This window comes from Cherax quadricarinatus, chromosome 29, assembly GCF_038502225.1.
Source record: "Cherax quadricarinatus isolate ZL_2023a chromosome 29, ASM3850222v1, whole genome shotgun sequence".
NCBI lineage: Eukaryota > Metazoa > Arthropoda > Malacostraca > Decapoda > Parastacidae > Cherax > Cherax quadricarinatus.
Window position 1 is genome coordinate 27,336,226 of NC_091320.1, and position 15,000 is coordinate 27,351,225.

The 15,000-nt window shown below is 39.9% G+C and overlaps 1 protein-coding gene across 1 annotated transcript in view; it reads right to left on the reverse strand.

Annotated features, from left to right (window-relative positions):
- Not1 (CCR4-NOT transcription complex subunit 1) overlaps nucleotides 1–15,000 on the reverse strand; it is a 462,156-nt gene that overhangs the window by 68,670 nt on the left and 378,486 nt on the right. Inside the window, exon 30 of the mRNA XM_070089800.1 lies at nucleotides 7,421–7,578. Coding sequence (XP_069945901.1) covers nucleotides 7,421–7,578 — 158 coding nt within the window. The remainder of the gene's footprint in view (nucleotides 1–7,420; nucleotides 7,579–15,000) is intronic.

A 15,000-nucleotide genomic window follows, 5' to 3' on the forward strand; every position in this document is an offset into this window, starting at 1 on the left:
TAATAAATTCAAGGACTATGTGGATTAAAAGAAGGGTTGGATGCAAAAAGTGGACTACAATAAGTGTTTATGCACCTGGAGAAGAGAGGAGTGTAGAGAGAGACTGATTTTGGAAGAAGTTAAGCGAGTGTTTGGGAAATTTTGAACCACGTGAGAGGGAACTATGCATGCTCTCTGCCAATCCCTAGGTACATTACCTTCTTCCACACATTTATTAAATAATTGCACCAACCACTCCAAAACTATATCCCCACCTGCTTTTAACATTTCTATCTAAATTTATCCCATCAATCCCGGCTGCCTTACCCCCTTTCATTTTACCTACTGCCTCACAAACTTCCCCCACACTCACAACTGGCTCTTCCTCACTCCTACAAGATGTTATTCCTCCTTCCCCTATACACGAAATCACAGCTTCCCTATCTTCATCAACATTTAACAATTCCTCAAAATATTCCCTCCATCTTCCCAATACCTCTAACTCTCCATTTAATAACTCTCCTCTCCTATTTTTAAGTGACAAATCCATTTGTTCTCTAGGCTTCCTTAACTTGTTAATCTCACTCCAAAACTTTTTATTTTCAACAAAATTTGTTGATAACATCTCACCCACTCTCTCATTTGCTCTCTTTTTACATTGCTTCACCACTCTCTTAACCTCTCTCTTTTTCTCCATATACTCTTCCCTCCTTGCATCACTTCTACTTTGTAAAAACTTCTCATATGCTAACTTTTTCTCCCTTACTACTCTCTTTACATCATCATTCCACCAATCGCTGCTCTTCCCTCCTGCACCCACTTTCCTGTAGCCACAAACTTCTGCTGAACACTCTAACACTGCATTTTTAAGCCTACCCCATACCTCTTCGACCCCATTGCCTATGCTCTCATTAGCCCATCTATCCTCCAATAGCTGTTTATATCTTACCCTAACTGCCTCCTCTTTTAGTTTATAAACCTTCACCTCTCTCTTCCCTGATGCTTCTATTCTCCTTGTATCCCATCTACCTTTTACTCTCAGTGTAGCTACAACTAGAAAAGTGATCTGATATATCTGTGGCCCCTCTATAAACATGTACATCCTGAAGTCTACTCAATAGTCTTTTATCTACCAATACATAATCCAACAAACTACTGTCACTTTAGCATCCTCAAGTGTGTAAACATTATAGGTAAGGCTTGGGAGGAAGTGACTAAGAGGACCTTGAACTCTGCTTGGAAGAAACTGTGGCCAGTATGTGTAGACAAAAGAGATTTTGAAGGATTTGAGGCTAACCCTGAGAAGCCTATGCCAGTTGTGGAATCAATTGTGGCACTGGGGAAGTCCTTGGGGTTAGAGGTTTGTGGAGAGGATGTGGTACAGTTGGTGGAGGAGGACAATGAAGAACTAACCATTGATGAGCTGCAAGATCATCTTCAACAGCAAGAGGCCAGACCTGAGGAAACTGCTCCAGAGGAGGGGATAAAGAAATTGAGGAAGTTGCCTACTTCAAAGATTAAGGAAATGTGTGCAATGTGGCTTAAAGTGCAAACCTTTTTTGATGAAAATCACCCTCACACAGCTATCGCAAGCCGTGCTGGTGACTATTACACTGACAATGTTGTGAAACACTTCAGGAATGTCATAAAGGAACAGGAGGTACAGGCCTCTATGGACAGATATGTTGTGCGACAGAGGTCCAGTGACTCTCAAGCTGGTCCTAGTGGCATTAAAAGAAGAAGGGAAGTAACCCCGGAAAAGGACTTGACATCTCAAGTCCTAATGGAAGGGGATTCCCCTTCTAAGAATTAACACCATCCACACACTCTCCTCCTCCCATTCCATCAATCATCACCAGATCTTCAATAAAGATAAGTGTCATGTAATTGTACATGTCTTCTTCAGTTTGTGTGTATTAAAATTAATATTTCATGTGGTAAAAAATTTTTTTTTTTATACTTTGGGATGTCAGGAACGGATTAGTTTGATTTCCATTATTTCTTATGGGGAAAATTAATTCGGCTAACGATAATTTCGCCTAACGTTGAGCTCTCAGGAACAGATTAATATCGTTAGGCGAGGGTCCACTGTATACTAGTCGACAAAAATTTATTTATTTATTTATTAATTTGAACATGATACAGAGAAGTACAAAAGAATACAGTTAAATGCAGCATGCCAAAGCCACTTGAATGCATAGCATTACGGGCAGGCTTAAAATTAACTAAGCAATGAAGTATTCAGTGGTAAAACATTATTGTAAACAGATAACAAGCACAAATAAGTATTACAAAAACAGGTCGTATGGTTGCATGCATTGCTGTACAATCAGTATTTATTTATTTAATTTGAACATGATAAAGAGAAGTACAAGGAATACAATTTTTAAAGTGCAGCATGCCAAAGTCCCTTGTATGCAGAGCATAATGGGCAAGCTTAAAATTAACTTAAGATTAACTAAGCAATGATATATTCAGTGGTACAAAAATTTTTGTAAAACAGATAACAATTTAGTATAAATGAGTATTACAGACAGGTCATATGGTCATTTACTGTGTTGCTGTGTAATCAGTAGAATGGAGTATTATGTTAGGTAATGAAAATCATAACTATTTCGCTAGAACTCCATTTTTTCTATCGAATGAGTACAAGAAACCAACCATTTACCGATTTCAACTATCCAATACAGTGGTCAGAATTCAGCCATTTTGCCAATTTCACACAAATTTCAAAAGATGCCAATTTCCGAATAGGGTCCAGAATAAACAAGACATTCCTCGCACTAAAATAACATTTCCTCTGTTCATTAGTCACATCCCCAGGCCCCCCTTACATTCTTTTGCTTTCCACTTTGAATTTTTATTCTCACAAAAAATAGAAGATTTACTGTTATGCAGACTACTGCATTAGTGTAGAAATGGTATAAATAATATCAGAGCACTTGTTAAAGAATATTAGGCTCACCAGTTGATGTGTATTGGACGCTTAGCATGATATGTTTACTTTTGAACTTTGGTAAAAATCGAACATGTCTGCTACTTTGAGCTCAATTTCAAGGTACTTTTCATTGTAAAACCAGTCAAAATCATCTCAATTTCTGTAATATGCCTTCCATTCTATAAAATGAGACCAGGAAAACTAGAATACAACAATAAATACCATACAAAAATACAGTGCAAAGTCGCTGTTTTAATCCAAAAACATGGTCAAATTTTTTTTTTCCTATTACGCACTGTGTGCTGCAGGATTTTTTTTATACTGCGCACACTGACCACATAGACCCATTCTTTCATATGTAGGCCTACCAGCTTTCTCTTGCTAGATTTGAGGGCACTAGAATTTAGGCATACTAATACGTCAAAACCCCTGGTGCTTAAGCCGTACTAGTACGTCCAAAACCCTGAAAGGGTTAGTGAACATAGGAAAGAGCAAGGTAATGAGGATAACAAAAAATTTTAGGTAATGAAAGATTGGATATTTGACTGGAGGGAGTAAGTAGGGAGGAAGTGAATATATTCAGATATTAGGGAGTGGACTTGTAAGCAGATGGGTCTATGAAAGACGAGGTGAATCATAGAATTGATGAGGGGGAAAAGGTTAGTGGAGTACTGAGGAGTCTGTGGAGACCAAAAATGTTATCCATGGAAGCAAAGAGGGAAATGTATGAGAGTATAATGGCACCAATGCTTATATGGGTGTGAAGCAGCATTAGTGGTAAATATTGCAACAAGAAGGCTGGAGGTAGTGGAGATGTCATGTCTGAGGGCAATGTGTGGTGTGAATATAATGCAGAGAAACAAGAAGATTAGGAGGTGTGGGGTTTCTAAAAGTATTATCCAGGACAGAGGAAGGGTTGTTGAAGTGGTTTGGACATTTAGAGAGGTGGAACAAAATAGAATGACTTGCAGGGCATATAAATCTGTAGTAGAAAGAAAGCAGGATAGAGGTCATCCTAGGAAAGGTTGGCAGGAAGGGGTAATGGAGGTTTTGTGTGTGAGAGGATTGGACTTTCAGCAAATGTGCACAAGCATTTCAGACAGGAGTAAGTCAAGTGGAGACAAATAGTTTTTATGACTTGACGTGCTGTTGGAGTGTCAGCAAAGTAACATTATGAAGGGATTCAGGGAAATCGCTTAGCCTGACATGAGTCCTGGAGGTGGGAAGACAGTGCCTGAACTCTGAAGGAGGGATGCTGATGTGTTGCAGTTTTTTTTTAAATATAGTGTAAGTACACCTCTGGCAAGACAGTGATGGAGTGAATGATGATGAAATGTTTCTTCTTTTTTTGGGTCACCCTGCCTTGCTGGGAAATGGCCAGTGTTAATAAAAAATACACATGAAAAAAAAATGTTACTCCCATCTTGAATTATGCAGTACCAGTATGGAACCCACACCTGAAAAAGCATGTTAAAAAACTGTAGTATGCAACAAAGCTTGTTCCTGAGCTAAGGAGCCTGAACTCTGACAGGCTAATGGCCAGGATCCAAAATCTTAGCACAGCTTATTCTCCCTAAACCTGACACCACGATCGTCCAACCTCACCTTCTCGGCTGGGTATTCACATACAACATTATTAAACATGGTTGTTTAACCCTTTCAGGGATTCGGATGTACTAGTACGGCTTACGCACCAGGGATTTTGACGTACTAGTACGCCTAAATTCTAGCGCCCTCAAATCTAGTGAGAGAAAGCTGGTAGGCCTACACATGAAAGAATGGGTCTATGTGGTCAATGTGAACAGTATAAAAAAAAATCCTGCAGCACACAGTGCGTAATGAAAAAAAAAAACTTTGACCATGTTTTTGGATTAAAACAGCGACTTTGCACTGTATTTTTGTATGGCATGTTACAGAAATTGAGATGATTTTGACTGGTTTTACAAAGAAAAGCACCTTGAAATTGAGGTCAAATTAGCAAAAAATGTTCGATTTTTACCAAAGTTCAAAAGCAAACAAATCAAGCTATGCATCCAATACACGTCAACTGGTGAGTCTAATATTCTTTCACAAATGCGCTGATATTATTTATACCATTTCTACACTAATGCAGTAGTCTGCATAACAGTAAATCTTCTATTTTTTGTGAGAATAAAAATTCAAAGTGGAAAGCAAAAGAATGTAAGAGGGGCATGGGGACGTGACTAATGAACAGAGGAAATGTTATTTTAGTGCGAGGAATGTCTTTCTTGTTTATTCTGGACCCTATTTGGAAATTGGCATCTTTTGAAATTTGTGTGAAATTGGCAAAATGGCTAAATTCTGACCACTGTATTGGATAGTTGAAATTGGTAAATGGGTGGCTTCTTGTACTCATTCGATAGAAAAAAATGGAGTTCTAGCGAAATAGTTATGATTTTTGTCAACAAGTACACTGGAATTGGCCAAAAATAGGGCTCAAAGTGGGCAAAATCTCTGATGCGCAAACATCATCGAGACCGCTAACTTCGCGAGAGCATAATTCTGTAAGTTATCTTTCAAATTTCATACTTTTGGTGTCATTATGATCAGGAAAAGATTCTCTATCTTTTCACAAGAAAAAATATTTTTTTTTTTTTGAAATTTGGCCAACCCTGAGAACAAGTCTCTGAGAGGGCCTGTCGACCCTTAAAGGGTTAATATATTTATAGATGGGGTTGTAAAAGTAAATGGGTGTTCGGGAGAGGGGTGGGATTAAATTATGGGGAATCAAATACAAAATGGGAATTGACAGTTACTTTTTGCTGATGATGCTATGCTTATAGGAGATTCTAAAGAAAAATTGCAAACGTTAGTGGATGAGTTTGGGAGTGTGTGTAAAGGTAGAAAGTTGAAAGTGAAGATAGAAAAGAGTAAGGTGATGAGGGTATTAAATGATTTAAAGAAAAATTGGATATCAAATTGGAGAGGAGGAGTATGGAAGAAGTGAGTGTTTTCAGATATTTGGGAGTTGACGTGTCAGCGGATGGATTTATGAAGGATGAGGTTAATCATAGAATTGATGAAAGAAAAAAGGTGAGTGGTGGGTTGAGGTATATGTGGAGAGAAAAAACGTTATCTATGGAGTCAAAGAAGGGAATATATGAAAGTACAGTGGTACCAACACTCTTATATGGGTAAATGTGTGGTGTAAATATTATGCAGAAAATTCAGAGTGTGGAAATTAGGAGAAAGTATGGAGTTAATAAAAGTATTAGTCAGAGGGCTGAAGAGGGGTTGTTGAGGTGGTTTGGTCATTTAGAGAGAACGGGTCAAAGTAAAATGACATTGAGAGCGTATAAATCTGTGGGGGAAGGAAAGCGTAATTGGGGTTGTCCTTGGAAATGATGGGGGGGGGGGGGGTGTAAAGGAAGTTTTGTGGGTGAGGGGCTTGGACTTCCAGCAAGCATGCATGAGCATGTTAGATAGGACTGAATGGAGACGAATGGTATTTGGGACCTGACGAGCTGTTGGCATGTGAGCAGGGTAATAGTGAAGGGATTCAGGAAACCTGGTTATTTTTATATAGCCGGACTTGAGTCCTAGAAATGGATAGTACAATGCCTGCACTTTAATGGAGGGGTTTGGGATATTGGTAGTTTGGAGGGATATATTGTGCATCTTTATACGTATATGCTTCTAATCTGTTGCATTTTGAGCACCTCTGCAAAAACAGTGATTATGTGTGAGTGAGGTGAAAGTGTTGAATGATGATGAAAGTATATTCTTTTTGGAGATTTTCTTTCTTTTTGGGTCACCCTGCTTCTGTGGAAGACGGCCGACTTGTTAAAAAAAAATAATCCATACATACACCAAAGTCATGTTATTCTCTATACGAACTGATAATCCCTGATGGATGAAACTTCATAATTTTTTTTTTCAACCAGTCAGCTGTCTCCCACCGAGGAAGGGTGACCCACAAAAGAAACACTTTTACCATCATTCACACAATCACTGTCTTCGAAGAGGTGCCCACATATAAAAGTTTAGATGTCACTCCAAACACCCAATGTCCCAAACCCCTCCTTTAAAGCGCAGGCATTGTACTTCCCACCTCCAAGACTCAAGTCTGGCTAACTGGTTTCCCTGAATTCCTTCATAAAATACTACCCTGCTCACACTCCAATGGCTCATCAGCTCCCAAAAACCATTTGTCTCCATTCATTCCTATCTAATATGCTCACACATACCTCATACATGTCCAAGCTCACTGCACACAAAACCTCTTTTATCCCCTCCCTCCATCCTTTCCTAGGATGACCCCTGTAGAGCAGGAAAAAATTCAAACTTTAGTTTATAATTCACCTTAAAAAAAAAAGTTCTTGTTTACATAATCTACCTTAAGTTTCAACATATGAGAATACTGCTGAGGGCAAAAATCACAAGTTCAAAAATGTTAACGAAAAAGTGATCAAACTGCCATCCAGTTTTTACTTCAACTGTGTGACTTTTTTTGAGAGTTTATCTGATATCTTAAATACTTACTTTGTAAGATTCTTTGATGTCCAGATCATACCATAAGAGCGGTGATCAGCCATAGCTTTAAGAACGATGAGGTGGCAATCTCGAAAGCGCAAAGCCAACTGATTTAGTTCAGGTTCACTAGGTAATTCCCGTGCACCTTCCATAAGATTTTCTACACACTGAAAAGAAAATAATGCACTTCAACCCACACTAAATTTCACTTGCCATAATTCACTTCATTTAACACCATAAATTGTTGGGACAATTTTTTAAGAAAGTACAAACAGGGTATTCATGGTGCAACAAGGTTTCACTAGCATGATTCTATTGTAAAATGTGCTACAGGTATATAAGAGATTATGCAAAATTAAATGTGTCCTGCAAATGCCAGGCTTACTGACATCCGAACTTACAACTAGAACACCTTGGAACTTATTAGCCTCATCCCCCTCCATTCCTACACCATATGCCCAGCCACTTCATGCCCTTACCAAGGCATGAGATGGTGTATGCCATATATAAAGTGTTTTGTCAGATATGATGAGAGAGCAAGGAAGGAAATGGAAGAGAGGGAGGAAACTTTGTTGCAGCATGTGCCACATTGTGTCAGATATAAAAGACAAGAAACTATTCTGAGGCCTCCAAATGGTCCAGACTGGCCTAGTTAGGACTTCACTCTAAACATAGGTCTGCACCATGTGAGCAGTATAAAAAAATCATGTGTGCAGGGCATTGTGGGAGCCAGTAAATGCCATTCACACCATTTAGTGAACAATATATATAAATGAAATATGATAATAAATATGAGTGTAAACATGAGTCAAAAAATAATTTGAGAGAAAAAAAAAAAAAAACAGCAACTTTTTTCATGCAGCAGATACTCATGTTGCCATAAAACAATCACCAACACCACCTTCATATCTCTCTAAATAATTATCAGGTTTCACTCAATTTAATCTTAATTTTTTTAACATACCTGCTGTCTACCACTAAGATAGGGTGACCCAAAAAAGAAGAAGCACCTTCCCCATCACTAACTCCATCACTGTCTTGCCAGAGGAATGCCGACATTATAGCTCAGTTGCCCTTCCAAACTGCAATATCCCCACCCCCTCCTTCAGTGTGCAGGCACTGCACTTCCAACTCGCAGGACTCGAGTCTGGCTAATTGGTTTCCCTGAATCACTTCAAAAATGTTACCTTGCTCACACTCTAAATGGTATGTCAAGTCATAAAAACTACTGGTCTCCACTCCTATCTAACACACATACAACGCTGGTTGGATGAAAAGCCCTTGCATACAAAAACTTCCTTTACAGCCTCCTTCCAACTTACTTTACCCCTCTATACAGCAGTGTGAGGGAAAAGTTCATTAGATAAAAGTGGAAGCATGAATGAGTGGTGATGGTAGTATAATTAGTTGAATGCTCATTCAGCAAGGGGTGTATCGTTACCTCTTGCCCCCCCTCTTTCTCCACCCATTGGGAGTTAACATGGGACCCTCCTGGCGAGCTCAAATTACTTGGCTTTCTGCTCCCATCAAGTCTGTAAGTACAGAGTTCCACTCTTGTTTCCTGTTATATGTGTTGGGATTTTGGTTTATTAATTTAATTGGACTTGATATGACTTACGCATTTAAACGTAAGTTTTCTTTGTCCTTACCATTTCTTAAATTTTAAAGGCCTTCTGCCTATCATGTGACTGACTGCTTGTTTGGGTTTTAACTTTTTATTATTTCTTTCCTAGCCTTGTTGATCAAACTGGGTCACTCGACACTGGTGAGACAAGGCAGGCAGCTGGGTCTATGCAGCAGATCAGAGACTTTCACATCTTACAGATACCAAAAGTGTTGTTGAATACCCATCTGTTGTTGTCAACACCTACAAGCCACCTTCATCATGCTACCAGCAAGTTTCACCCCACTGCACTAACAGTGAATCATCGAAACCTGTGTGAGTGCTGAAAGTGGACTATTCAGAGTCCCGCCTGCCAGCAACTAAGTCATTTACATGCTTCACTGGCATATCCACAGAGTGAATCCTAAAAGCTACATTCCACCAGCACAACTGATTACCACCTGCTCAGGACTTGCATATATTAGCTTAGTTCATGAGATAACAGTGGAACCCCAAGTTTTGGCTGTAATCTGTTCCAGGAGCTAGGCCTAAACTCAAAATGGCTGAACGTCGAAGCAATATTTCCCATAAGAAATAATGTAAATACAATTAATCCGTTCCAGACTCACAAAAATATTGAAAAAAAAAAAAAAAAAAAAAAAAAAAAAAAAAAAAAAAAAAAAAAAAAAAAAAAAAAAAATTCTTTTTTTTTTCTAACAAATAATTATGGTTTAACATACATATAGAGGTCTCCCTCAACATTCGCGTTTTCAACTTCACACATTCGCGAATTCTCAACCGCCAAATTCCCAGCTGCCAAATCATATTTAAGTTTCCCAACACCCGTGAGTCCCTACTACCCTCCCTCAGACCCCAACAACTGGCGGCCAGCCCTCCCACCACTCAGTGTGGCTAGTGTTTTGTTCGTTATTTGCTATTAAACTACAGTATAAATAATGTCAACCCATTCATGACTGAACATTGGAATGGCTATTCGGACAGGTATTGGACGGTGACATCATATGTTTACTCTTGAACACGGCAAAGAATCAAACATTTCTGCTACTGCTAATAATAATAATAATAATAATAATAATAATAATACAATAAAATTGAAGGAAATTGTACAAAAATATGAGGGTTGAAGCAGTGGTGGAAGAAGTGGTTGATGCATCGTCAGTCAGAGTGCCTTGTTTATGCTGGAGTGAGCATTAGTCTCCACACTCTTCCAAACATTTCACAATAATTCACTGTGTTTGGTGCTTGTAGATTGAGTGCGACTGGAGTGGTAGAGGCAGCGGTTGAGGCAGCGGTTGAGGCAGCGGTTGAGGCAGCGGTTGAGGCAGTGGTTGAGGCAGCAGTTGAGGCAGCAATTGAGGCAGTGGTTGAGGCAGTGGTATTTAATAAGATATATGTTATTAATAATAATAATACATGTTATTATTAATATGTATTATTATTATTATTAGCACCAAACACAATGAATTATTGTGAAATGTTTGGAAGTGTGTGGAGACTAATGTTCACTCCAGCATAAACAAAGCCACACTGACAATGCATCAACCACTTCTTCCACCACTGCTTCAACCCTTGTATTTTTGTACTATTCCCTTCTTCAATTCTATTGTATTAACAATAATAATAATACTATAGAATTGAAGAAGGAAACTGTACAAAAATACGAGGGTTGAAGCAGTGGTGGAGGAAGTGGTTGAGGCATCGTCAGTCAGTGTGCCTTTGTTTATGCTGGGGTGAGCATTAGTCTCCATGCTCTTCCAAACATTTCACAATAATTCACTGTGTTTGGTGCTTGTAGATTGAATGCGACTGCCACATAATTAACCATGGGCCCAAAGAAACTTGCTAGTGCCAGCCCTTTGGTAAAGAAATTGAGAAACACGATAGAATTGAAGAAAGAAATTGTACCAAAATACGAGCAATGTGCCGCAGTGGTTGAGGCACTGGTGGAGGCAGTGGTATTTAATAACATACATGTTATTAAACTATAACATGTATGTATTTTAGTACAATATTTTACGACATTTTCATGTATTTTATGACTGTTCATGGTTCAACAAGTTAAGGAAGCAATATTGTATTATATTTCCTACAATATACAGTGGACCCCCGCATACCGGACGCATCGCATACCGTACAATCCGCATACCGGACGCTTTGATCGCAAAAATTTTGCCTCACATACCGCCCAAAAACCCGCTCACCGCCCTTCGTCCGAGACGCGTCCAATGCGCGGCCTGAGCCACGCTCACATGTTCCGCCGGTGGCATTGTTTACCAGCCAGCCTCTGCGGTAACATCCAAGCATACAATCGGAACATTTCGTATTATTACAGTGTTTTTGGTGATTTTTTCTGGAAAATAAGTGACCATGGGCCCCAAGAAAGCTTCTAGTGCCAACCCTACAGCAATAAGGGTGAGAATTACTATGGAGATGAAGAAAAAGATCATTGATAAGTATGAAAGTGGAGTGCGTGTCTCCGAGCTGGCCAGGTTGTATAATAAACCCCAATCAACCATCGCTACTATTGGTGGTACAGCTGCTGCTGTACCATCGTCAGCTGCTGCTGCACTGTCAGCTGCTGCTGTACCACCGTCAGCTGCTGCTGCACTGTCAGCTGATGCTGCTGCTGTAGTACCGTCTGCTGCTGCTGTAGCATCGTCTGCTGCTGCTGTAGCACCGTCTGCTGCTGCTGTAGCATCGTCTGCTGCTGCTGCAGCATCGTCTGCTGCTGCTGTAGCACCATCTGCTGCTGCTGTAGCATCGTCTGCTGCTGCTGTAGCATCGTCTGCTGCTGCTGTAGCATCGTCTGCTGCTGCTGTAGCATCGTCTGTTGCTGCTGTAGCATCGTCTGTTGCTACTGTACCACCGTCAGTTGCTGCTGCTGCTGTAGCACCGTTGTTGGTGTGGCTTATTGAGAATACTAAGAAACAATTAACCCCAGAGGATTTGCCACCCAGGATAACCCAAAAAAGTCAGTGTCATCGAAGACTGTCTAACTTATTTCCATTGGGGTCCTTAATCTTGTCTCCCAGGATGCAACCCACACCAGTCGACTAACACCCAGGTGAACAGGGAAAATGCCTGGAACTAGTGCTCATATTGGTGAATTTAGAGCCAGCAAAGGTTGGTTTGAGAGATTTAAGAATCGTAGTGGCATACACAGTGTGATAAGGCCTGTTCTGGAAGAAAATACCTAACAGGACCTACAGTACTCAGGAGGAAAAGGCACTCCCAGGACACAGTGTCTCATCAGTCATTGCTGCATCTTCAATAAAGGTAAGTGTCATTTATTCTTCATTTAGTAGAGTAGTACATGCACAATATATATTGTGCATGTACTACTCTACTATTGTGCATGTATCCTTCTCTTTGTGTGTAGGAAAATGTATATTTCATGTGGTAAATTTTTTTTTTTCATACTTTTGGGTGTCTTGCACGGATTAATTTGATTTCCATTATTTCTTATGGGGAAAATTCATTCGCATACCGAACATTTCGCATAACAACCAGCCCTCTTGCACGGATTAAGGTCGCTATGCGGGGGTCCACTGTACAGTGGTCCCTCGCTTTTCGTAGTTCTCAGCAATCGTAAATTTCGCCAATCATAGGGGTATTTTCGTATAAACATGGACTCGCTTTTCATAGGTTGACTCGCAAATAGTAGTTCGTCTGGGACGCGTACACACGGTGTGAGCCGGGACGGCCTCCCTACCCAGCCAGTCTGGCATTGTTTACCAGTGAGTGAAGGTCCCCTCAAGTGCTCCTACGAAATATTTCATAATATTCCACTCATTTTAGTGCTTGCAATTACTAAATAAGCTACCATGGCTCCAAAGAAAGTTCCTAGTGCCAAGCCTGTGGTAAAGAAGGTGAGAAATATGTACAGTGACGAAGTCTTGGGCCATTTTTGGGAAGTGTTAAAGAGACTCCAGAAACAGAGCTCTCTCCACAGTTACTTTGCGAGACAGGACTAGAGTGACTCTCAAGGTGGTCCTAGTGGCATTAAGAAACAGATAAGAGAAGCAACCCCAGAGAAGCAATTGGTACCTGAGGTGTTGCTGAAAGGGGATTCCCCTTCCAAACTGTAAACAATCCAATCTCTCTCCTCCTCCAGTCTCCCATACACTAAGAAGAATCTCCAATAAAGGTAAGTGTTATGCTGTTAATGTTTCATTCATCATTTCCCATTGTATTGTTTATGTATTATATGTATATTTCATGTAAAAAATTTTTTTGTTTTAATACTTCTGGGTGTCAGGAACGGATTAATTGTATTTACATTATTTCTTATGGGGAAAATTGATTCGCAAATCGTAAATTTCGTTTATAGTAACAGCTCCAGGAACGGATTAATTACGAAAAACGAGGGACCACTGTATTGGGGCACCAAACATTCACGATTTTTCAACATTCGCGAGGCTCTTGATCCCCTAACCCTCGCGAATGTTGAGGAAGACCTGTAGTACTTAAAACATACACATACCGTGGACCCTCGGGTAACAGCATCATCGGCTAATGCCACGTTTTTGCGTCAAAATACTGGATCAGATAATGCCCAAGAACTCGGTTAAGGTCATTCGTCCCGAACACGTCCACGCGGCCTGAGCCGCCTGGCCACTCCATGTACAGCCAGTATGCAATTGTTTACAAGCCAGTGAGGATGATTCCACGCGTGCTTGCGATATTTTTTGCATTATTCCATTGTTTTTAGTGCTTGTAACTGCTAAATAAGTCACCATGGGCCCAAAGAAAGCTTCTAGTGCCAACCCTGTGGTAAAGAAGGAAAGAAACACAATAGAATTCAAGAAAAAACTCGTAGCAAAGTACCAAAGTGGAGGAAGAGGGGAGAATGTGCCTTCTGCATTGATTCAGTGATTCTATGATATGTATGATACTAAAGCAGCAGGTACATATTGATAAAGGAAATAGTGCCAGCCAGTGATAAAGTGTAGAATTAACTGTAGCAAGTAAGTTAAGTGAGTACGCGATAGAAAAATGACACGAAAGTAACTCTCCAATGTTGTTGGATGTGTATAGGGCCAATGAACATACGCCGCCCTGCTATCTTCCACCACCCTAAACTTCTGCCAGCATTTCCTCCATCAAACTAATTAAACTAACATCTCCTCCAAGGTAAGTGTAAATACATAGAAAAGGCATATGATAGAGTGGATAGGGGAGCAATGTGGCAGATGTTGCAAGTGTATGGAATAGGTGGTACGTTACTAAATGCTGTAAAAAGTTTTTATGAGGGTAGTGAGGCTTAGGTTAGGGTGTGTAGAAGAGAGGGAGACTACTTCCCAGTAAAAGTAGGTCTTAGACAGGGATGTGTAATGTCACCATAGTTGTTTAATATATTTATCGATGGGGTTGTAAAAGAAGTAAATGCTAGGGTGTTCAGGAGAGGGGTGGGATTAAATTATGGGGAATTAAATACAAAATGGGAAGTGACACAGTTACTTTTTGCTGATGATACTGTGCTTATGGGAGATTCTAAAGAAAAATTACAAAGGTTAGTCGACGAATTTGGGAGTGTGTGTGTAAAGGTACAAAGTTGAAAGTGAACATAGAAAAGAGTTAGGTGATGAGGGTATCAAATGATTTAGATAAAGAAAAATTGGATATCAAATTGGGGAGGAGGAGTATGGAAGAAGTGAATGTTTTCAGATATTTGGGAGCTGACATGTCAGCAGATGGATTTATGAAGGATGAGGTTAATCATGAATTAATTAATGAAGGAAAAAAGGTGAGTGGTGCATTGAGGTATATGTGAAGGCAAAAAAATGTTACCTATGGAGGCAAAGAAGGGAATGTATGAAAGTATAGTGGTACCAACACTCTTATATGGGTGTGAAGCTTGGGCTGTAAATGCTGCAGCGAGGAGGCAGTTGGAGGGAGTGGAGATGTCCTGTCTAAGGGCAATGCGTGGCGTAAATATTATGCAGACAATTCGGAGTGTGGAAAT